At 43.9% G+C, this 24,991-nt stretch overlaps 1 protein-coding gene across 4 annotated transcripts in view; it reads right to left on the reverse strand.

The window, feature by feature from the left end:
- Positions 1 to 24,991, reverse strand: part of CFAP20DC (CFAP20 domain containing) — a 398,952-nt gene that overhangs the window by 141,951 nt on the left and 232,010 nt on the right. Inside the window, exon 13 of one of the 4 annotated variants that reach the window (XM_077278690.1) lies at positions 8,859 to 9,169. The exons of 2 other annotated variants lie outside the window; for them this stretch is intronic. In XM_077278690.1, the coding sequence (XP_077134805.1) occupies positions 8,859 to 9,169 (311 nt within the window). Of the gene's footprint in view, positions 1 to 8,858; positions 9,170 to 24,991 lie in introns of those variants that run through there. One more of the 4 variants, XM_077278692.1, reaches the window with a different exon arrangement.

Genomic DNA, 24,991 nt, shown 5'->3' on the forward strand with positions numbered 1-24,991 from the left:
AGAGAAATCAACCTTAAAATATTCAGTCATTTATTTAATCAGTCTGCCGACTGGCTTAATTGGCATACAAAATCCTAAGTGTCTGTAGCTGTGACTAGATTTAAAAAGAAGGAACCTGACAATCACAAAAGACTCGAAGACAATGTCATGCTGCCATTCAGCTAGAAATAATACAAGAAAATCAACTCCTAATGAAGTTTGCCGGAGTGCTGTCGACTGGCTTCAACGGAAAGAAATATATCTATGAACATAAGTAGTTGGTGGAATTTCTAAAGTTACAGATAATTTGAGATGTTTTGTTTCTTATCTTATTTTGCAGCCTCCTTTGTAGATATTAGGTCTCAATAATTTAGCATATATCAAGCAGGGAGGTAACGATAGGGAGTGCAGTTGTGGTTGCACTTGGGTCCTTGGAGACGGAGGAGAACCACAAGATCGTTCTACTCTAAATTATTATGATAGTTGAAGAAATGTTATCGATTTTGTAATGGGGTCGAGGAACTTCAACTTGCCCCAGATGCTGAGTTTTGAAATTTGATGGAAAGATTCAGAGACACCCATCAGGTAGTACCGTACTCAGGGCCGTATTTGCCACTAGGCACCCGAGGGCACGTGCCTAGGGCGGGGACGATGCGGGGGGGCGGCACCAGAGCAAGTGAGCAAGGTTTTTTTTTTTTTGTTTTTTTTTTCCCCACCTCCCGACCGCCCCAACCCCCGCCCCCCCAGTCTCCCCCCCGGGACCAGCCTCCCACCCACCCTCCGACCGGCGCCCCCCCCACCTCCCCCCGCCCTCCTTGAAGACGATACTCACCTTGCTCCAGCGATGCCTGGTCTCAGCTTCTGTAGCGCGTCCTGAGTGAGCGGTCAGGTGGTACCGCTCATTAAGGCTCATGAATATGCGCATATTCATGAGCCTTAATGAAGCGGTATCACGTGACCGCTCACGCAGGAAGCGAGCCTGCGCCTGTGCGCCGGGAGTCGGGACAGAGAGCCGGAGGGATGTCGGCGCGCCCGCTTGGTGTGAGACAGCTGACAGGTGAGTATGAGGGACAGAGGACAGGGGGGATTGAAGGAGGACGGTAAGCCGCCCGTGCCATGGGAGAAGGAGCGGGGAGCGGAGGGGGGAGGGGGGAGTGATGAGCCATGCATGGGGGGGGAGGGGGGAGTGATGAGCCATGCATGGGGGGGGGAGGGGGGAGTGATGAGCCATGCATGGGGGGAGGGGGGAGTGATGAGCTATGCATGGGGGGGGGAGGGGGGAGTGATGAGCCATGCATGGGGGGGGGAGGGGGGAGTGATGAGCCATGCATGGGGGGGGAGGGGGGAGTGATGAGCCATGCATGGGGGGGGAGGGGGGAGTGATGAGCCATGCATGGGGGGGGAGGGGGGAGTGATGAGCCATGCATGGGGGGGGAGGGGGGAGTGATGAGCCATGCATGGGGGGGGAGGGGGGAGTGATGAGCCATGCATGGGGGGGGAGGGGGGAGTGATGAGCCATGCATGGGGGGGGGAGGGGGGAGTGATGAGCCATGCATGGGGGGGGAGGGGGGAGTGATGAGCCATGCATGGGGGGGGAGGGGGGAGTGATGAGCCATGCATGGGGGGGGGAGGAGGGGGAGTGATGAGCCATGCATGGGGGGGAGGAGGGGGAGTGATGAGCCATGCATGGGGGGGGGAGGAGGGGGAGTGATGAGCCATGCATGGGGGGGGAGGAGGAGGAGGAGGAGTGATGAGCCATGCATGGGGGGGGAGGAGGAGGAGGAGTCATGAGCCATGCATGGGGGGTGGAGGAGGAGGAGTGATGAGCCATGCATGGGGGGGGGAAGGAGGGGGAGTGATGAGCCATGCATGGGGGGGGGAGGGGGGAGTGATGAGCCATGCATAGGGGGAATATGAGTCGTGCATACAAGAGGTGGGGGGGGTTATGAGCCATGCATACAGCCAGGGGGGCGGGGGGGGCGGATATGAGCCATGCATACAGGGGGGGGGAATTATGAGCCATGCATACAGGAGGTGGGGGGGAATTATGAGCCATGCATAGGGGGATATGAGCCATGCATACAGGGGGGGGAATTATGAGCCATGCATAGGGGGATATGAGCCATGCATACAGGGGGGCGGATATGAGCCATGCATAGGGGGATATGAGCCATGCATACAGGGGGGCGGATATGAGCCATGCATACAGGGGGGGAATTATGAGCCATGCATAGGGGGATATGAGGCATGCATACGGGGGGGTGGATATCGGCCATGCATACAGGGGGGAATTATGAGCCATGCATACAGGAGGTGGGGGGGAATTATGAGCCATGCATATGGGGATATGAGCCATGCATACGGGGGGGGGGAATTATGAGCCATGCATACGCGGGGGGATATGAGCCATGCATATGGGATGGGAGGAAGGTGAGCCATGCATACAAGATGGGAGGGCGGCATTATACACTATTGAGCATCATATGGGGTCATTATACAGTATGGAGCATCATGTGCGGCCAATATACAGTATGGAGCATCATGTGCGGTCATTATACAGTATGGAGCATCATGTGCGGTCATCATACAGTATGGAGCATCATGTGCGGTCATTATACAGTATGGAGCATCATGTGCGGTCATTATACAGTATGGAGCATCATGTGCGGTCATACAGTATGGAGCATCATGTGCGGTCATTATACAGTATGGAGCATCATGTGCGGTCATTATACAGTATGGAGCATCATGTGCGGTCATTATACAGTATGGAGCATCATGTGCGGTCATTATACAGTGTATGGAGCATCATGTGCGGTCATTATACTGTATTAAACATAATTTGTGGCCATTATACAGTATGGAGCATCATGTGCGGTCATTATACAGTATGGAGCATCATGTGTGGCCAATATACAGTATGGAGCATCATGTGCGGTCATTATACAGTATGGAGCATCATGTGCGGTCATTATACAGTATTAAACATCATTTGTGGCCATTATACAGTATGGAGCATCATGTGCGGTCATTATACAGTGTATGGAGCATCATGTGGGGTCATTATACAGTATGGAGCATCATGTGCGGTCATTATACAGTATGGAGCATCATGTGTGGCCATTATACAGTATGGAGCATCATGTGCGGTCATTATACAGTGTATGGAGCATCATGTGCGGTCATTATACAGTGTATGGAGCATCATGTGCGGTCATTATACAGTGTATGGAGCATCATGTGCGGTCATTATACAGTGTATGGAGCATCATGTGCGGTCATTATACAGTGTATGGAGCATCATGTGGGGTCATTATACAGTATGGAGCATCATGTGCGGTCATTATACAGTGTATGGAGCATCATGTGCGGTCATTATACAGTGTATGGAGCATCATGTGCGGTCATTATACAGTGTATGGAGCATCATGTGCGGTCATTATACAGTGTATGGAGCATCATGTGCGGTCATTATACAGTGTATGGAGCATCATGTGCGGTCATTATACAGTGTATGGAGCATCATGTGCGGTCATTATACAGTGTATGGAGCATCATGTGCGGTCATTATACAGTGTATGGAGCATCATGTGCGGTCATTATACAGTGTATGGAGCATCATGTGCGGTCATTATACAGTATGGAGCATCATGTGCGGTCATTATACAGTGTATGGAGCATCATGTGCGGTCATTATACAGTGTATGGAGCATCATGTGGGGTCATTATACAGTATGGAGCATCATGTGCGGTCATTATACAGTGTATGGAGCATCATGTGCGGTCATTATACAGTGTATGGAGCATCATGTGCGGTCATTATACAGTGTATGGAGCATCATGTGCGGTCATTATACAGTGTATGGAGCATCATGTGCGGTCATTATACAGTGTATGGAGCATCATGTGCGGTCATTATACAGTGTATGGAGCATCATGTGCGGTCATTATACAGTGTATGGAGCATCATGTGGGGTCATTATACAGTATGGAGCATCATGTGCGGTCATTATACAGTGTATGGAGCATCATGTGCGGTCATTATACAGTGTATGGAGCATCATGTGCGGTCATTATACAGTGTATGGAGCATCATGTGCGGTCATTATACAGTGTATGGAGCATCATGTGCGGTCATTATACAGTGTATGGAGCATCATGTGCGGTCATTATACAGTGTATGGAGCATCATGTGCGGTCATTATACAGTGTATGGAGCATCATGTGCGGTCATTATACAGTGTATGGAGCATCATGTGCGGTCATTATACAGTGTATGGAGCATCATGTGCGGTCATTATACAGTATGGAGCATCATGTGCGGTCATTATACAGTGTATGGAGCATCATGTGCGGTCATTATACAGTGTATGGAGCATCATGTGGGGTCATTATACAGTATGGAGCATCATGTGCGGTCATTATACAGTGTATGGAGCATCATGTGCGGTCATTATACAGTGTATGGAGCATCATGTGCGGTCATTATACAGTGTATGGAGCATCATGTGCGGTCATTATACAGTGTATGGAGCATCATGTGCGGTCATTATACAGTGTATGGAGCATCATGTGCGGTCATTATACAGTGTATGGAGCATCATGTGCGGTCATTATACAGTGTATGGAGCATCATGTGCGGTCATTATACAGTGTATGGAGCATCATGTGCGGTCATTATACAGTGTATGGAGCATCATGTGGGGTCATTATACAGTGTATGGAGCATCATGTGCGGTCATTATACAGTGTATGGAGCATCATGTGCGGTCATTATACAGTGTATGGAGCATCATGTGCGGTCATTATAGTGTATGGAGCATCATGTGCGGTCATTATACAGTGTATGGAGCATCATATGCGGTCATTATACAGTGTATGGAGCATCATGTGCGGTCATTATACAGTGTATGGAGCATCATGTGCGGTCATTATACAGTGTATGGAGCATCATGTGCGGTCATTATACAGTATGGAGCATCATGTGCGGTCATTATACAGTGTATGGAGCATCATGTGCGGTCATTATACAGTGTATGGAGCATCATGTGGGGTCATTATACAGTATGGAGCATCATGTGCGGTCATTATACAGTGTATGGAGCATCATGTGCGGTCATTATACAGTGTATGGAGCATCATGTGCGGTCATTATACAGTGTATGGAGCATCATGTGCGGTCATTATACAGTGTATGGAGCATCATGTGCGGTCATTATACAGGGTATGGAGCATCATGTGCGGTCATTATACAGTGTATGGAGCATCATGTGCGGTCATTATACAGTGTATGGAGCATCATGTGCGGTCATTATACAGTGTATGGAGCATCATGTGCGGTCATTATACAGTGTATGGAGCATCATGTGCGGTCATTATACAGTGTATGGAGCATCATGTGCGGTCATTATACAGTATGGAGCATCATGTGTGGCCATATTTTTTTGGTTATAATTATTGTATATGAAACAGTTGTGATCAGCAGTGCTAAATGGGTGTGGTTGGGACTTGGATATGGGTGTGACTAGTTGTGAAATGGGTGTGGTCAGAGGCGTGGCCTAAAATTTGCCGCGGCGCACGTAGTGCGCCGCAACCTTTATACCTCTTTCCCTTCAAGAGTTGGGAGGTATGGTACCGCATTTGCCAGATCACAGCAAGTGCCACAAATCCCATAGGGAATGAATGAAGCCAAGCGCAGTGTTGCCGTAAGTGATCCGTTGTAAGTGATCCGTTACGTGGCAGATGCAAAAAAACTGCCCGATCTGCTGCAAAAGGCTATTTTCGCAACAGCGATTCTTGCCAAAGTCACTGCCGATAGTGTCATACTCACCAATGGGGGGGCAGCGCTAAAAGTGCCTAGGGCAGCAGAAACTCTAAATACGGCCCTGACCGTACTCATAGATAAATGGAGTTGAGGTCAAGCATGAGCTCCTTTGATGAGTTCAATATGTGGCCTTGTAAACCATGGTTCCGGGATCCAGAGTACTGCTTTTGGGATTGGTTGGGCTTCGACAACAAGAAAAGGGGAAAAATTTGCTGTTTGGGGAATATTTGTATTAATGTAAGTAGTCACAATTTAAGTGTGGCAAGTAATTGTAACTGGTCATACTGCCTCTGACAAAAAAATGAAATAGAACTTGACCAGTTCATTGGTTTTCAGATATCTTACTGTAGAAGATAAGAAGGAATTTGGGTCCCTTCCATTTATAATCGTGCTGATATGGTCAAGCTAATGGTCTTGGAGCTTTATAATTCTCCTTACATAAATATAATTTCTCGAAGACTCTGCACATATCCTATCGATCATAAGAAAATCAGTGTAAGCTTTGTTCAGAAATAACTAATCACCGAGGAATGTCGAACATCTTTCCTGACTGACATCTGATGGAGAAAAATGCAACATTTCTGCAGAGCCGGATCAATGAATGCGCTCTTAGCAATACTCATCTGCGCAAATGTCCCTTAATCATACTCAGGGAATGCTGAAGGCTGCACATGAAACATCTGACATTACAGAGGCTATTTATGGGACACACAAAGACTGCACTTTTTAATTATGTGGCTTTGTATTGGTCTCTTTCAATAGTTTCTTATTACTGTAGGCAGCTGGTAGTTCAGTATTACCAAATCACTGGCCATTGTCGCAGACTCCTATCTACCTTAGAGCTGCTGTAGTGCAAGGTTTCATATCATTATTCTGCTCCTGTGCATCAATAAATTATATTTTTAAGTTATAAGAATATTAGAAGCCAATGAGGAGTTTTGTGACCATCTAAAAGCCCAATGATGCATAAATTGCATGGCCTAGAGACACACCATGTACCTGCTTGTCATACTTGAAAAAAAGGAACAAGGCTCAGGTTGGTCTTATCTCCTTGGCTTCCGAGTGGTGAGAACCTGTGCAGGACCCCAGAGGAACTGCATCAAGGGGCGAAACAATCATTAAAACATCAAGCACATTGGGTGGCGAAACTTGCACCACAATGCAACTCATTTTGGCCTCGTACGTGCGCTGTGTATATAGGATATGCAACTACAAAGTCAATTTTAATAATCTTAATACCTTAGGATTGTTTCAGATGTCCATAATTATCGGTCCGATGTTTGATGGCAATGCACGGGCTGCCTTCATAGAAATATATGAAGCCGTCACGCTTGGGTCAGGAGATGTTCGGCCAGCTCGTCCATTGTCACCCGATATGGGACTGACAACCATGGAAATCTGAACACAGCCCATACCGAAAGGCACATTATAACATGCACCTCAGCTGCAGCAGAACCTCTTTTTAAAGAGTAGGGTAAGCTCACACCCGCAAATCTTCTGTCTGGATTTTGAAGAGGAAATCCGGACGGTATGAAAAGTGGATGAGACGCATTCATTTTTGTTATTCTTATAAGAAAAACAGACTTTGATCGATGATTTTTTTTTAATCCAATTTTCACCCGTTTGCTCATTTTTACCATCAGATTAGCATTAACTTTTCTCCAATGCAAAAAAAAATATAAAAATCCAAGCGTCTCATATTCATTAAACATTTAAAAATGGACAACACTTGGGTGACGTATGGATTGCATCCACGTGCTGGCCGTTTTTTTCATAGTCCAATAGACTTATGTGCAACTTTGATCGGTGAATCAGATCAAAATTTGACACTTTAATTTTTTTTAGTAGAAGCTTGGTTCACAAAAACCACACGGACATGGATACAGCCTCGTAATAGATGTGTGTTATTTCCACTCAAACCACTGATAGAACATGGATGTTCTTGTTGGAGATTGGGCCCAAATGTATTGTGAATTTTTCTAATTTAACTCAATAAGGCAGTAAAAATGCAAAGCAAATCCCAATAATTATAGATTTTGATGCAGTTTATCCATAGATCTGCAGTAAAATCTTCAAAACAGATTTTGGTTTCCCTGAAAATTCTTGCAGAACTGTGGTGGAAATTTTCAGCACCAATCCTGCTACGTGGTAAGCAGAGATGTGAAAATCAATTCACAGGACTCCGATCCATCGGCCAGGTCAGTAACATTTGACCACTGGCAGAATGCTTAAGAATCTCCTTAACTTCTGGCTTTCGCGGTTCCTCTTTGATTAACTGGGCCAACGTGACGTTGTGTATGCATCATGCTGTAAGGATGGCGTTGCACCAGGCCGGCTAATCAAAGGAAGATCTGGAAATACCAAGAGATTTGCAGTCCTCCAAGCTGTGGTCATAAATTACTGACCTGGCCAATGAACCAGAGTCCTGCAAATTGATTCTTCAATGTCTATAGCAGTGTTCCCCAACTCCGGTCCTCAAGAGCCACCAACAGGTCATGCTATCAGGATTTGTTTAGTATTGCAAAAGTGATAATTGCATCACCTGGACAGGCAAGCATTCAATCACCTGTGCAATACTAAGGAAATCCTGAAAACATGACCTGTTGGTGGCTCTTGAGGACCGGAGTTGGGGAACACTTTTCTAGAGTGAATCAAAGATTTCTGTCTACCATTGGGTGAATGATATGAAAAACCTCATGTAGAAACTAAGGCGCATACAATGATGTTCTGCGGCAGCTCATATGTTTTATTATGAAGTTCTGCAACAGCTGGGACAGAGAACTGTATGATACCCAGTGCCGACCTTCTTTATGAACAGGATGATGGAATTTCCTATCAATCAGTAATTGACGCATCAGAAGAAACTTCCTAACTAATTCTGCGGGAAGACACACGTAAAGCCTATGTAGCGCCACTCATCTCGAGTTCTCAGGTTTTGATATCAGAAATGTGATACTTAAAAAAATATTATGACTGTTGGTAAATATTCATTATTCCATTAGCAAACACATATTCTGCTGCAGATCATCGCGCCAACGCAAGAATTGCAAACTACCTCGATGCTGCTGTCACTTCCATAGAAATCATCCTCCATCCGTGCACCACGTCTGTCATGTTCCAAGACTTCCAGAGAGACCGTATCCTTGTCAGATGATTGACCCTGAAGTTTCCCATGATGCAATGAGCCAGACATTGAAGAGTTAGTGTAAATGTTGTTGGGGTCCCCCGGGGTCCTTTCTGCAGGATAGGCAGTGTCACTTTGGTTGTTATCTGCCAACTGCTCACATAAATTGCTCATGTCTGTTTGATGTAGAGTGTCAGACAGTTTGGATACATCTTGAAAAGTGTCAAGAAAAATCCAGTCATCTATAAAATAAAATACATGAGAACTGATGATATGTCATGGAAGACGGCACTGGAAATTACACGTTATTAGTATATTTATAACTATTACATAACGGCAGAGTGTGAGCTAGATAAGAATAAGTGAGAAATCTGAAAGGGATCATCGAGATACCATCAGAACTAGACGTCCAAGGTTCCATGAGTGCAACTCACCCGATGGACATCTCATAGTAGTGGAATGTTTATTCAAGAAAGCTTATCTAATAAGGGGTTATGTATGGCATTTTTGGCCAAAATGTTAATGCCACGCTTGCCCATCCAGGAGGAGTCAATGTTGACCAGTCTTCACAACCTTGAAGGGCCAAAAAGCAAGGTTGTCTGCTACCATTTTTAGGACTGATGAGGGCAAAGTCTATCCAGGCCAACATCACTGGTGAGGAAGGAAAATGGGTTGATAGTGATTGAGGTGATCCTCTTCCAGGACCACGTACTTAGTTGCAGGGGCTGCCTTGTGGCATGTACTGTATATTTTGATATGTAACTCGTAACTCATTTCAAATATATTTCATGCCATAGACACATGTCAAAGCTTTTTATTAATGAGAATATGGGTGCTGAGACCCATACGGTTCACAGCTATAATGCAAGACCAGAAGTGCTTATCTTCTCAAAACCTGAAGACAATCTCCAAAAACATTCTGTTGAGCATTCTTTAGTGTTGGAGAAGATCAGCTGTAGACTGAGTGCTTCTGCCCCTTTGTTTTAGTGATTGTGGTGGTCTAAGAAACAGGACTTCTACCAATCAAAACTTTGCGCTGCCTCTATTATCAAATGTTGCACTATTATATCTTACACACTAGACCTGAGCAAAAAGATTTCCAGAACACGGTTTCAGCAGTCTTGTCAAAAATTCATGGCTGTTGGACCAGAGCCCTACAAGTCACTTAGCTTCTGGTATCCCCAGAGTGTCTTCTGATTAGTAGGCCTGGTGAGATAGTATGCATGCATTGTGCTGCACCAAAACTTACTGGGTCTACTAATCAGAAGAGGTAATGGGGATTCCAGCAGGAAGGTGGAGGTCCACAGGGCTCTCCTCTGATGACCACAGACTACCAATGTTGCCACTGGACCGGAGTCTTGATAATCTTTTTGCACATCTCGAATACCTATAAATTCTTGCATCTGTCCTGGCCCCTGTCTTTACGTAAAAAGCAAGTATCATCGTCAAGTGATGTCAACTGAATCTGGTCTTATTCAATAGACCAATAGCCAAGTACCACAACGAGCCCTAAAAAACATCTTGTACCTGTTGGCTTTCCCAGTGCCTCTTCTGACTAGCATTGCACTGTACCATAATGATTACAAGTGTACTAATCTAATAAGAAGAAGAGGCAATGGAGATTCCACAGGTAGGAGGAAGCTTGCAGAGTCCTGATCTGGTGACCACAGACGTCATCGCTGGACCAGGGTCTTGACAATATGTTTGCTCATCTCTATTACCTACATATCAATATTTAGTAAAAAGTAGAAATTATTATTTATTATATGTCTCAATAGTAGAGTTTCCTATTCTTGCGCCTGTCCGCTCCTGTCTCCGTAGGTTCAGTGCTTACATCTAATATACATACGATTAAGAGTCAGCCAGATTCAAAACGAGTCAGATATTTTTTATGCCCATGATACTATTTTAATGAAGTCATAATAAAGTATTTTTTATTTTAATTCGCTTTGTTGGATTGAAAACCATCTTTTCCTCATCAAGTGAATGGTAAAATCTTGTTTTATCCAAAAATCCAATAGCCAAGTACCATCACAAAGGTTGACCACACAGTTGCTATGGGGCCCTAGGAAAGGGGAGTCCCACCACTGGTTGGTCTTCTCTTCTTTGCTACTGGATGTCAAAGATCTGTGCAGAACGCCAACTGTATTATTAGCAATGAGCGATGGGGATTGTTTCATTTTTGGTAGCGATGACCCTAAAGAAGACTATTCCTTTCATATGGAAATGCACTTTTAGTAAATAAAGTGGAGATAAATCGGTTTCAGGTTCATGGGAAGTGCATGAAGAGGAACACAAACACCAAAACCTTCTAGCCAGCTCATAATTACACCATTATGGATGGAGTCTATTTCCAGCTTTGTACTGGTTTAACCTTTCAAAAAAAGTTTTCAAGAATTTTTGAATAGAAACAAAGACAACTTGAAGAACTTAGCATTTGTGCAAAACTGGATATACAAATGTCTCTTCTCCGCAGACAAGCCTGACCTTAGTTATTACAGGAGCATCCTTTTAAATCCACCATGTACTTGTTTAATCAATGTGTCCCTAAACACAGAAGAAAAACTTTCCACCGACGGAAGACGAGAGAGTTTATCAATATTTTGGGAAGATATTAGGAAATAACGCACGACATGCACATAATGAAATATTCATCTATGCTCGGGGGTCTGTGTCTGCACATAGATAAATTAGATATGTTAGACAAAACCTACATTACAGAAGAGCTAAAGACAAGTGAACATTCCACCTTGAGATTGTTTCATGATAAATCGGCCATTGGTGTCAAAAATCCATAAAATGAACATGAAACGGAACAACAAAGTTATCACTTGAAAGTCAGACCTGCTACCATTGAAGGTTTGTCTCTTTGTTCTCCCTCCTTTTTCACATTATTGATGTTTTTTCCCCCAAAAAAAACACTTGCCAAGTTTATTAACTCCTTAAGGACCAAGCAATAGTTGTCTTTCTGGAACACAAACATTTATTTATTTTTTGTTTTTTATTTAAACTACCGTAATACATCTTTTTTTTTTTTTGCATCAACATGAAGTCTTGTTTCTAGTTTTATTCTTACTTCTTTTTCTTATTTTTGGAGGGGAGAGGGGGCTAAAAAATAACTTTGACACTAACATACACATATACCATATATTTGCAGTATGTGTTGGGTTGTATTGCAGTATATACTGTGTGTTTTGCAAAGTAAATGTAGTTTAGCCAAAAAAACAACAACAAAAAAACAATGTTAAACTGGTTGTCTGAGATTGGCCTAAATTATGAAATGCTAAGAATGGTGTAAAATGTCAAGATAAACATTATGTACAATGAACTTGTTACTTCTCTGCCGCTCCCCGCCATTATTTGTCTATGGTGCTGCAGCAGTGACGTACCGTTGAGAACACATGACCGATGCAGCCAATCACTGCCCATAGTGGCGATGCCAAGGTAGATTGGACAAGACCGCTGAGGTCAGTGATTGGCAGCAGTGGTCAAGTATTGTTAACCATGATGTTAAACTGCTGGGAGAAGCATGATGGCACTATCTGAAATCCAACCCTGCTATCTGTTCTGTCACTTTGGAAGAATATAGACAGCCAAACAGTAGGGTCTCCGAGTGTGTGCCGAAACTTTCAGACAGTGAGTGTATGAATAGTAGAGGAAATGATGCCGCACTCACAGTCCTTTTAAAATTGTTCTCTTTATTCAAATAACATTAAAAGAGCAATCTGAAAGAATGAACGGAATACATGTTGCGGACGACGACTGTTTCGCAAGGACCCGTTGAAGCGCTATTAGGTCCGAAACTGCCGTTGTCCACAACATGTATTCCGTTTATTCCTGCAACCTGCTCTTTTTAATGTTATTTGAATAAAGAGAAGAATTTTAAAGGGACGGTGAGTGCAGCCTCATTTCCTCTACTATTCATATGTTAACTGTGAAGTTGCCTATATCCAATTCTGTAAAGAAAATGCCAGTGGAGCGAAGGCGCTGGAACAGTAGGGACGCTAATAGGTAAATAATGCTTACTTTGTGTTTTCCCCCCTTAAATAGCCTATTAAATTCCTATTGTGTTGGTGATTCTCTTGGCAAAAACATAAAAAATAACATTTTCCAGAAAGTTAGCCGCCCTGGTGTGCTCTCGTCGTTGCGGCATGATGCACGTTTGACATCATGCCAGGATAATCAATAGAAGAGCTGTGGATGTCGGGAAGTAGGAGACTGTTCTCAGAGCTCCGATCCAGAGGCTACAGATCACTGACCTTGACTGGTTCCTGCGATTAATCAGAGCTGGTTTACTCTTTGACAAAGTAATTGACATCCTGAGGATGTTAGAGAAGTGAGAGTGAAGCCAGCTCGGAATTGCCGTAGTGAGCGCGTGACATAATGTCATGCAAGCCATGGGAGAGCCTGTGTTATGACTCCAATGGCAGAGGGTCTCAGGAATCAATACCAAGTCTGCAAACACAAAAAACCAGCTCATAGGGCAGTGGTAACTGGGCTGACCATATAACTAATCCTAGTACCACAAATAGAAGTAGCCGGGGAACGTGCCTACGTTGGTTCTAGACGTCTCGCGCCAGCCGAAGAACTAACTAACCCTAGAAGGGAAAAGAAAGACCTTTCTTGCCTCCAGAGAAAAGACCCCAAAAGTTGGATACAAGCCCCCAACAAATAATAACGGTGAGGTAAGAGGAAAAGACAAACATAAGAATGAGCTAGGTATTTAGCAAAGAGAGGCCCACTAGCTAATAGCAGAATATAGTAAGATGACTTATATGGTCAGCAAAAACCCTATTAAAATATCCACGCTGGATATTCAAGAACCCCCGAACCGTCTAACGGCTGGGGGGAGAACACCAGCCCCCTAGAGCTTCCAGCAAGGTCAGAAATCACATTTAGTACAAGCTGGACAAAAATAGTAGCAAAGCAAGTAACTCAAAAAACAAAGAAGCAAGACTTAGCTTAATATTGCAAGAGCCAGGAGCAACAGAAGGATCTGATTACAACGATGCCAGGCACTGGACTAAGGATCCAGGAAGTTAATATAGCGACACCCCTGGACTAACGACCCAGGTGAGTGCCAAACAGAAAAAAGACAATCCCAGAGTCATACCACTAGTGACCACAAGAGGGAGCCAAAAAGTCTAATTCACAACAGCCTGTCCCCCCGGGGTTTGCATGACATTGTTATCTCACGTGCTGACACTGCTGTTACAGCGTGAATGGAGGTGAGTATAGGTTTTATTATTCTACTGGGTGGAAATGTATTCGGAAAGGATTGTCTGAGTAGTGGACAACTCTCCCCATTGCAAATGATGTGCGAGCGGCATCATGTTCTCAAGGCTCCCATACAGCGGCCACAGATTAGTGATTGGTCTGGTTCCTGGTTATTTCTCAGGGCTCCCGTACAGCAGCCACAGATTACTGATTGGTCTGGTTCCTGGTTAGTTCTCAGGGCTCCCGTACAGCGGCCACAGATTACTGATTGGTCTGGTTCCTGGTTATTTCTCAGGGCTTCCGTACAGAGGCCACAGATTACTGATTGGTCTGGTTCCTGGTTAGTTCTCAGGGCTCCCGTACAGCGGCCACAGATTACTGATTGGTCTGGTTTCTGGTTAGTTCTCAGGGCTCCCGTACAGCGGCCACAGATTACTGATTGGTCTGGTTCCTGGTTAGTTCTCAGGGCTCCCGTACAGCGGCCCCAGATTACTGATTGGTCTGGTTCCTGGTTATTTCTCAGGGCTGCCGTACAGCGGCCACAGATTACTGATTGGTCTGGTTCCTGGTTAGTTCTCAGGGCTCCCGTACAGTGGCCACAGATTACTGATTGGTCTGGTTTCTGGTTAGTTCTCAGGGCTCCCGTACAGCGGCCACAGATTACTGATTGGTCTGGTTCCTGGTTAGTTCTCAGGGCTCCCGTACAGCGGCCACAGATTACTGATTGGTCTGGTTCCTGGTTATTTCTCAGGGCTGCCGTACAGCGGCCACAGATTACTGATTGGTCTGGTTCCTGGTTAGTTCTCAGGGCTCCCGTACAGTGGCCACAGATTACTGATTGGTCTGGTTCCTGGTTAGTTCTCAGGGCTCTCGTACAGCGGCCACAGATTACTGATTGGTCTGGTTCCTGGTTAGTTCTCAGGGCTCCCGTACAGCGGCCACAGATTACTGATTGGTCTGGTTCCTGGTTATTTCTCAGGGCTCCCGTACAGCGGCCACAGATTAGTGATTGGTCTGGTTCCTGATTATTTCTCAGGGCTCCCGTACAGCGGCCACAGATTACTGATTGGTCTGGTTCCTGGTTAGTTCTCAGGGCTCCCGTACAGTGGCCACAGATTACTCATTGGTCTGGTTCCTGGTTACTTCCCACCTACTAAGGGATATACCTTCAAAACAGTCATAGTTTGGAGACCACTGATCTAGGGGATCAACACATGATGTTTCTTGTTCACAAATGTGATTATATGCATGCACTTAACCACAGATTGCTGTGTTTTTTACTCGTATTGTTTCTCTTCATTGTAATAGACATATTTCTCCATATGCAAATAGTCCATTTCAAACAATAAAACCCCTTGAAATATAACAGGCGACAATCAGGACGTGCATATTCAAAGCTTACAATGTTTCTTTGGAGACCGTTAACTATGACTGCAATTCAAATCTATAATTATACCATTTTGTACCTTATAATAAACTGAAAAAGAACAAAAGTACAATAAAATATAAAACAAAAGTATTAATTTACTTCTCTATAATATTTTCTACGCAAATGATTTGAATACAGAAGGAAAAAAAAAACAAAAGCGAGACATTGTCCAGTTACGGCATTAGAGAAACTTGCAATTTTCTCAATAATTGATGGAAAATAGTGGTCATAGCTACGGGCGATTCATTTGCATTTCATTGTCAGTTTGGGTTCTAATAATATGTGAGAAATTCACAAGTCTGAAATTATAATTAACACCTGCCTTGCAGTAAGTCCTTTAAGGCTTTTCCTTCTTTGATGTAATTCGAGCTGAACATGCTTCATTTATTGTAACCGTTCAGCGATACTTCTCGTGGACAGTGACTGAGGAATGTAAATGAACTTACCGAGGGCTCATGCGATCGCTTCTTGTTATTCCTGACTCTACTGAAAACTTAAAGTTTTTTTAAATAGTTTCCCAAGAGGCCCATTAGCTCCGGTTTTAATTTGACTTTTAAATTTCTCGCCCTCATGAAGAACCATCCGCAAATAAAAAATGCATGAAGATAACTATTTCATAGAGTTCTCCTGACCACGGTTTAACCTAATGTGCTCACCGGAGAAGTCGCCACATGCACAGGAAAATTAAAAGGACGTATGGCATCAGGAAATCGAGAGGAACGTAACACTTGGAAATAGACTTCATTAGTACTGGCTTTGACTGGCCAACATTTGGTGGGGTTAAAGTATGGATTATTTAATAGAACATCTATACGACATTTGTAGACAATTCTGGAAAGTTCCAGAATTCCCATTGAGTATATGTTCGAAGGCAATTACTTGAATAGTCAAGTTCCTATTTGTCTTGTGGGAATTGCTGGAGGTACATCTGAGGCCTTGGTAGAGTAAGTTGTATCAAGACGAGTTATGGAAGAAGTAATTGTGTTGGCCAACTTTTATTCTTGGTTCGCACTTTAATAGAAGTGAATATAAATCCTATGAAACTGCTGCAGATGTTTGAGACTTACATGGGTTTTAGCTAGATAGATCTTTAGTTTTTAATTAAAAAAAATGTAATTCTTATGGAGGCAAATCCTATGAACTCTAAACAGAAAGAATTATATTAGTCTGGATTCTTGGACAATGTGAAATTTTTATTGTTGACTTGAGGGTCTTTTTCCAAACTGATGGGAAGACCTAATGCTATGATTTTAAAGAATCATATAAAATTGGGAACCTGTTGAATAAAGGGGATGTTATCTTATCCCATTCCCAACATCTGCCATACATGTCCAGCTCATGTTGGGTGCAGGTGGCAGCGTATGCCACCTGTGTTACACTGCCGGCATTTGCATGTAACAGCAGCGATCAGATCTAAGTTCTGAATAGTGCTGTAAACCTCGTCAATATCAAGTTCAAACTTTGACAGAGGAATTTAAGGCATGCAGTCCTGGGGGGTGCCATTCCTGATGCTCACTGTTCCCTATGCGACTCGATCTTGGATCGTCGGTGGATTGACATGTCAACTGGGAAACAGACATAATACAGTATACACAATAAGCAATCAAACGATCAAAGGTTCCAGACTCCATAAAAAAAAAGATTTCATTAACAAAAAAATAAATAAGTAAAAACAGAATTGCTGTTTTTCTGCTGCCCAACCTCTTCCAAAAAAATTAAAGTAAAAACGATAAAAAGATTGCATGTTCCCCAAATTGATATCAATAAAACATAAGCTCACGGCACAAAAAGAACTAAACAGAACACTGCTCCATCAATGGAAAAATAATAAAAAAATTGTGGGTTTCAGAAAAAGGTGTAACAATCAAATGTTTTTTACATATTTCTCAATTGTTTTCATCATTAAAATGACACTAACATTTAAACTTATGGATTTTATTCTCACATCGAAATCGGTAAAAGCAAAAGGAATTTCGGTATATATTTTGCCATTTCACTGAACTTTGTTTCCCATGTTTTCTGTTATAAGGTAAAATCAATGCTGTTATTCAAAACATCATACATTGTTATGTTGATGGCAAAATATAAAAAAATTGTGGCTCTTGGAAGAAAAGGAGGAAAGAAAAATTGAAGTGAAAAAATGAAAATTGGCTGCGGCAGAAAGGGAATTATGATTGGCGGGAGTCTTTGTAGGAAAATGTACTTCTTCATCACTGACTGTGATTGCACAATGGTACGTGGACCCTGCTGTTTTTTTGGGGGTGCATATTGCATATACAATGATCAACTTAGACATATACTAAGGGTATAGGCGAATGCCCGGAGTTTAGCCATGCAGAACATAAAACACACCTTCAGCACATTTTATACATAAACAGGAACCCAGATGATTTATTTCTTGTCGTACGTTCCAAAACTGCTGCATTAAAAGGATGATGTCCATTTATCTTCTTTAAAGAAAGCTTGCTATCCGTGTAGCGCAGCTGCTCTCGAATGCACGGCTCTTAATGCTTGTTGTGGTAGACGACTAATGACTGGGCTCAGGTTTGTCAAGTCCCATTTCTTTTAGGAGAGGAACGCGGAGAGCTTACTAGGCAGATACATTTTATAGAAGTCCTGCTATCGATAACCAAGCTTTTTGGAATTGATGAATGGATCACACAGTTCATTAGATCCTTACAGTCTTAAAGGAAAGCAAAAATAATTCTCCAGTCTAGATTTTTTGAGCTGAGCCAATATTCATGGGGCCGTATGTTATGATCCTTAGTGGTTGAGGATCACAAATTACTCCAGCTAAGTGACAAACATAGGACAAGCTCTAGGGAGGTGGCAAGCTGGACTGACCGCAAATCTGAACCTAACCAAACACACTAGAAGTAGCCGGTGAACGTGCCTGAATTCCTAGACGTCTCGAGCCAGCCTAAGGAACTAACTACCCCTAGAGAGAAAGAAAGACCTCTCTTGCCTCCAGAGAAATAATCCCCAAAGATATAGAAGCCCCCAACAAATAATAACGGTGAGGTAAGAGGAAGGCACATACACAGGGGTGAAAGCAGATTCAGCAAATGAGGCCCACTAATACTAGATAGCAGAAAATAGAAAAGGGAGTCTATGCGGTCAGTAAAAAACCCTTACAAAATATCCACTCTGAGATTTCAAGAACCCCCACACCAACTAACGGTGTGGGGGGAGAAACTCAGTCCCCTAGAGCAACAGCAAGTGAAGAAATCACATTTTAGCGAGCTGGACTAAAAACATAATGAACACTGATAATCAAAAAATGATCAAACAAAAACTTAGCTTGTCTTGGAGAGACTGGGAGCAAGGTAGACACACGGAATCTGAAGAGCACTGAATACATTGATAGCAGGCAAGGAACTGAGTATCCAGGTGGGCTAAATAGAAAACCAACCAAGGATAACGAACCAGCTGATGAAGCCAACCTGCAGAAGGACAACACTACACAGTACCGCTTGTGACCACTAGAGGGAGCCCAGAAATAGAGTTCACAACAGTACCCCCCCCTTGAGGAGGGGTCACCGAACCCTCATCAAGACCCCCAGGGCGATCAGGACGAGCTGCGTGGAAGGCGCGAACCAAATCGGCCGCATGAACATCAGAGGCGACAACCCAGGAATTATCCTCCTGACCATAGCCCTTCCACTTAACCAGATACTGAAGTCTCCGTCTAGAGATACGAGAATCCAAAATCTTCTCCACCACGTACTCCAATTCGCCCTCAACCAGCACCGGAGCAGGAGGCTCAACAGAAGGAACCACAGGTACCACATACCTCCGCAACAAAGATCTATGGAACACATTATGGATGGCAAACGATGCCGGGAGATCCAAACGAAAAGACACCAGGTTAAGGATTTCCAAGATCTTATAAGGACCGATGAAGCGAGGCTTAAACTTAGGAGACGAGACCTTCATAGGAACATACCGAGAAGACAGCCACACCAAATCCCCAACACGAAGTCGGGAACCCACACCGCGGCGGCGGTTGGCAAAGCGCTGAGCCCTCTCCTGTGACAATTTCAGATTGTCCACCACATGGCTCCAAATCTGCTGCAACCTATCCACCACAGAATCCACCCCAGGACAGTCAGAAGACTCAACCTGACCCGAGGAAAAACGAGGATGAAAACCAGAATTGCAGAAAAAAGGCGAAACCAAGGTAGCAGAACTAGCCCGATTATTAAGGGCAAACTCGGCCAATGGCAAAAAAGTCACCCAATCATCCTGATCAGCAGAAACAAAACATCTCAAATAAGTCTCCAACATCTGATTAGTTCGCTCGGTTTGGCCATTAGTCTGAGGATGGAAGGCCGACGAAAAAGACAAATCAATGCCCATCTTAGCACAAAAAGTTCGCCAAAACCTGGACACAAACTGGGATCCTCTATCAGACACAATATTTTCAGGAATGCCGTGCAAGCGAACCACATTCTGAAAAAATAGAGGAACCAAATCGGAGGAGGAAGGCAGCTTAGGCAAGGGCACCAAATGGACCATCTTGGAAAAACGATCACACACCACCCAGATGACAGACATTCTCTGAGATACAGGCAGATCCGAAATAAAATCCATGGAGATGTGCGTCCAAGGCCTTTTCGGGACAGGCAAAGGCAAAAGCAACCCGCTGGCACGAGAACAGCAAGGCTTAGCCCGAGCACAAATCCCACAAGACTGCACAAAGGAACGCACATCCCGCGACAAGGAAGGCCACCAGAAGGACCTAGCCACCAAATCTCTGGTACCAAAAATCCCAGGATGACCCGCCAACACCGAAGAATGAACCTCGGAAATAACTCTGCTGGTCCATCTATCCGGGACAAACAGTCTCTCTGGTGGACAACGGTCAGGTCTATCCGCCTGAAATTTCTGCAGCACTCGTCGCAAATCTGGAGAAATGGCAGACAAAATCACTCCCTCTCTAAGAATACCAGCCGGCTCAGAAACTCCCGGAGAGTCAGGCACAAAGCTCCTAGAAAGTGCATCAGCTTTCACGTTCTTCGAACCAGGCATGTATGAGACCACTAAGTTGAAACGGGAGAAAAACAACGACCAACGAGCCTGTCTAGGATTAAGGCGCTTGGCCGACTCGAGGTAAATCAGATTTTTGTGATCAGTCAGGACCACCACACGATGTCTAGCTCCCTCGAGCCAATGACGCCACTCCTCAAATGCCCACTTCATAGCCAACAACTCCCGATTACCAACATCACAATTTCGCTCGGCAGGCGAAAACTTTCTTGAAAAGAAAGCACACGGCTTCATCACAGAGCCCTCAGAACTTCTCTGTGACAAAACAGCCCCTGCTCAAATCTCGGAAGCATCAACCTCGACCTGAAAGGGGAGAGAGACATCTGGCTGACATAAGACTGGAGCTGAAGAAAACCGGTGCTTAAGCTCCCGAAAGGCCTCCACGGCCGCAGGAGACCAATTAGTCACATCAGAGCCCTTCCTGGTCAAATCCGTCAAAGGTTTAACCACGCTAGAAAAATTAGCGATGAAACGACGGTAAAAATTAGCAAAACCCAAGAACTTCTGAAGACTCTTAACAGACGTGGGCTGAGTCCAGTCATGAATAGCCTGGACCTTGACTGGGTCCATCTCCACAGCAGAAGGAGAAAAAATAAAACCCAAAAAGGAGACCTTCTGTACTCCGAAGAGGCATTTTGAGCCCTTCACAAATAAAGCATTAGCACGCAGGACCTGAAACACCATTCTGACCTGCTTCACATGGGACTCCCAATCATCAGAAAAGACAAAAATGTCATCTAGATAAACAATCATAAATTTATCCAGATATTCTCGGAAGATGTCATGCATGAAGGACTGAAACACAGAAGGAGCATTAGAGAGTCCAAAAGGCATCACTAAGTACTCAAAATGGCCTTCGGGCGTATTAAATGCTGTTTTCCATTCATCTCCCTGCTTAATGCGCACAAGGTTATACGCACCACGGAGATCTATCTTGGTGAACCAACTGGCACCCTTAATCCGAGCAAACAAATCAGATAATAGTGGCAAAGGATACTGAAATTTGACTGTAATTTTTATTCAGAAGGCGATAATCTATACACGGTCTCAAAGAACCGTCCTTCTTGGCCACAAAAAAGAATCCTGCACCAAGAGGGGAAGAGGATGGGCGAATATGTCCCTTCTCCAAAGACTCCTTTATATAACTCCGCATCGCGGCATGCTCTGGTATAGACAAATTAAAAAGTCGTCCCTTAGGGAATTTACTACCAGGAATTAAATTTATAGCACAGTCACAATCCCTATGAGGGGGCAGGGCACCGGACCTGGGCTCATCAAATACATCCTGGTAGTCAGACAAAAACTCAGGGACCTCAGAAGGAGTGGAAGAAGCAATAGACACCAATGGAGTATCGCCATGAATTCCCTGACAACCCCAACTAGACACAGACATAGCTTTCCAATCTAAAACTGGATTATGAGCCTGCAACCATGGCAGACCCAAAACGACAACATCATGTAAATTATGCAGAACAAGAAAGCGAATCACCTCCTGATGAACGGGAGTCATGCACATGGTCATTTGCGTCCAATACTGAGGTTTATTCTCAGCCATTGGCGTAGCATCAATTCCCCTCAGAGGAATAGGAAATTCCAAAGGCTCCAGGACAAAACCACAGCGCCTGGCAAATGACAAATCCATCAGATTCAGGGCAGCACCCGAATCCACAAAAGCCATAACCGGGTAGGACGACAAAGAACAAATCAAAGTAACAGACAACATAAATTTAGGCTGTATAGTACCAATGGTGACAGGTTTAGCGACCTTTTTTAAGCGTTTAGAGCATGCTGAGATAACATGAGCAGAATCACCACAGTAAAAGCACAACCCATTTTGACGTCTATGACTTTGTCGCTCAATTCTGGTCAGAGTTCGATCACATTGCATAGACTCAGGTCTCTGTTCAGAAAATACCGCCAAAGGATGAGCAGACCTGCGCTCCCGCAAACGCCGATCAACCTGAATGGCTAAAGCCATAGAATCACTCAGACTTGTAGGGGTGGGGAACCCCACCATAACATCTTTAATGGCTTCAGAAAGACCTTCTCTGAAATTTGTAGCCAGGGCACACTCATTCCATTGAGTAAGCACTGACTATTTCCGAAATTTTTGACAATACACCTCTGCTTCATCCTGCCCTTGAGAAAGGGCCAGCAACGCTTTTTCTGCCTGATTCTCAAGATTAGGCTCCTCATAAAGCAGTCCAAGAGCCAGAAAAAACGCATCCACATTAAGCAATGCAGGATCTCCTGGCGCCAGAGAGAAGGCCCAATCCTGAGGGTCGCCACGTAACAAGGAGATAACAATCTTTACTTGCCGAGCGGAATCACCAGAGGAACGAGGTCTCAGAGATAGAAATAACTTACAATTATTCTTAAAATTCTGAAACCTAGATCTCTCTCCAGAAAACAACTCAGGAATGGGTATCTTTGGTTCTGACATAGGGCTATGAATAACAAAATCCTGAATACTTTGCACCCATGCAGCAAGATGATCCACACTAGAAGTCAGAGTCTGAACATCCATGTCTGCAGCTGAGCTCAAAACCACCCAGAGTTCAAGGGGATGAAAGAAGCTAAACAGACTGCAGCAAAGGAAAAGCGGGAGGAGAAAAAAAAAAAAAAAATGTATTCAGGTCTTCTTTTTTTCCCACTTCTGCGATGCATTAAACACTTTTTGGCCTGCTATACTGTTATGATCCTTAGTGGTTGAGGATCACAAATTACTCCAGCTAAGTAACAAACATAGGACAAGCTCTAGGGAGGTGGCAAGCTGGACTGATCGCAAATCTGAACCTAACCAAACACACTAGAAGTAGCCGGTGAACGTGCCTGAATTCCTAGACGTCTCGAGCCAGCCTAAGGAACTAACTACCCCTAGAGAGAAAGAAAGACCTCTCTTGCCTCCAGAGAAATAATCCCCAAAGATATAGAAGCCCCCAACAAATAATAACGGTGAGGTAAGAGGAAGGCACATACACAGGGGTGAAAGCAGATTCAGCAAATGAGGCCCACTAATACTAGATAGCAGAAAATAGAAAAGGGAGTCTATGCGGTCAGTAAAAAACCCTTACAAAATATCCACTCTGAGATTTCAAGAACCCCCACACCAACTAACGGTGTGGGGGGAGAAACTCAGTCCCCTAGAGCAACAGCAAGCGAAGAAATCACATTTTAGCGAGCTGGACTAAAAACATAATGAACACTGATAATCAAAAAATGATCAAACAAAAACTTAGCTTGTCTTGGAGAGACTGGGAGCAAGGTAGACACACGGAATCTGAAGAGCACTGAATACATTGATAGCAGGCAAGGAACTGAGTATCCAGGTGAGCTAAATAGAAAACCAACCAAGGATAACGAACCAGCTGATGAAGCCAACCTGCAGAAGGACAACACTACACAGTACCGCTTGTGACCACTAGAGGGAGCCCAGAAATAGAGTTCACAACAGCCGTAGTCTAGCAATTTTCTACATGCCATTGATTTCATTGAGTATGATACATTACAAAGGCTAAGCCTCAACGTCGGTCCTTAACTCCTAGTCAATGGTTATTGGCTGCCACTACTGGGAGGAAGATTCAGGTCAAACTTTGGGATTCATTGTTTGTTGATGACCATAAAGTAAAAATCAATGAAAAGTTAATATTCCTTGAGGATTACTGGCAAACACTGACTATTGACCATGAAAAGCTTTGAGGAACGTTTCATGCGTTTTACGAGAGTTGGGATATAATTTCATTGGGAAAGTTGTATAATCGTTTCAATTGCCCAAGCAATTATTATTAGTTGTGGTGGCATATAATAGTCGGTTCCCATGTGTCACTGCTTCTACAAAAGTTACAGGTGCTAAAAATTTTTTTGTTGCACCCTGTTTTGTCATTGCAGACCCGCTGTAATGAAGAAGGGTCGGAGGGGGTAAATTTGACACTTCCCGTCTTCCTTCTCAGGTAGTGTTTGTCAGTCATCTTTCTAGGTTCATCTCTGGTTCAGAATTATCTTTTTACCTATTGTAGTTGTTGCAGCTGGGGCTGTTACTATTGTGCATAATACAAGAATTTTGACTGAGAATAAACTTCTTCGGGTATCTTCATTCATGCCTCTGCAGTCGAGTTGAAGCTATCTGATGAAGTTCTTGGTGTGAGTACTGGTCAATACTGACATCCATAGAAATGCTGTCTATATGCTGTTTAAACTATAGTTTTTTTCTCATAGGTTCCACTCCTGATTTTTTCTTTCAAACACTGATGCTTGGAAGCTTGGAATGTTTTTTGGCAAACAGATGCCATATTGAGGGTTGGGTCACACAATTGTTTTCTCATCGGTCATGAAAATAGAAAACTGCTGCGGGAAAGAGATCAGGTGGATT

This window comes from Ranitomeya variabilis, chromosome 8, assembly GCF_051348905.1.
Source record: "Ranitomeya variabilis isolate aRanVar5 chromosome 8, aRanVar5.hap1, whole genome shotgun sequence".
Lineage (NCBI taxonomy): Eukaryota > Metazoa > Chordata > Amphibia > Anura > Dendrobatidae > Ranitomeya > Ranitomeya variabilis.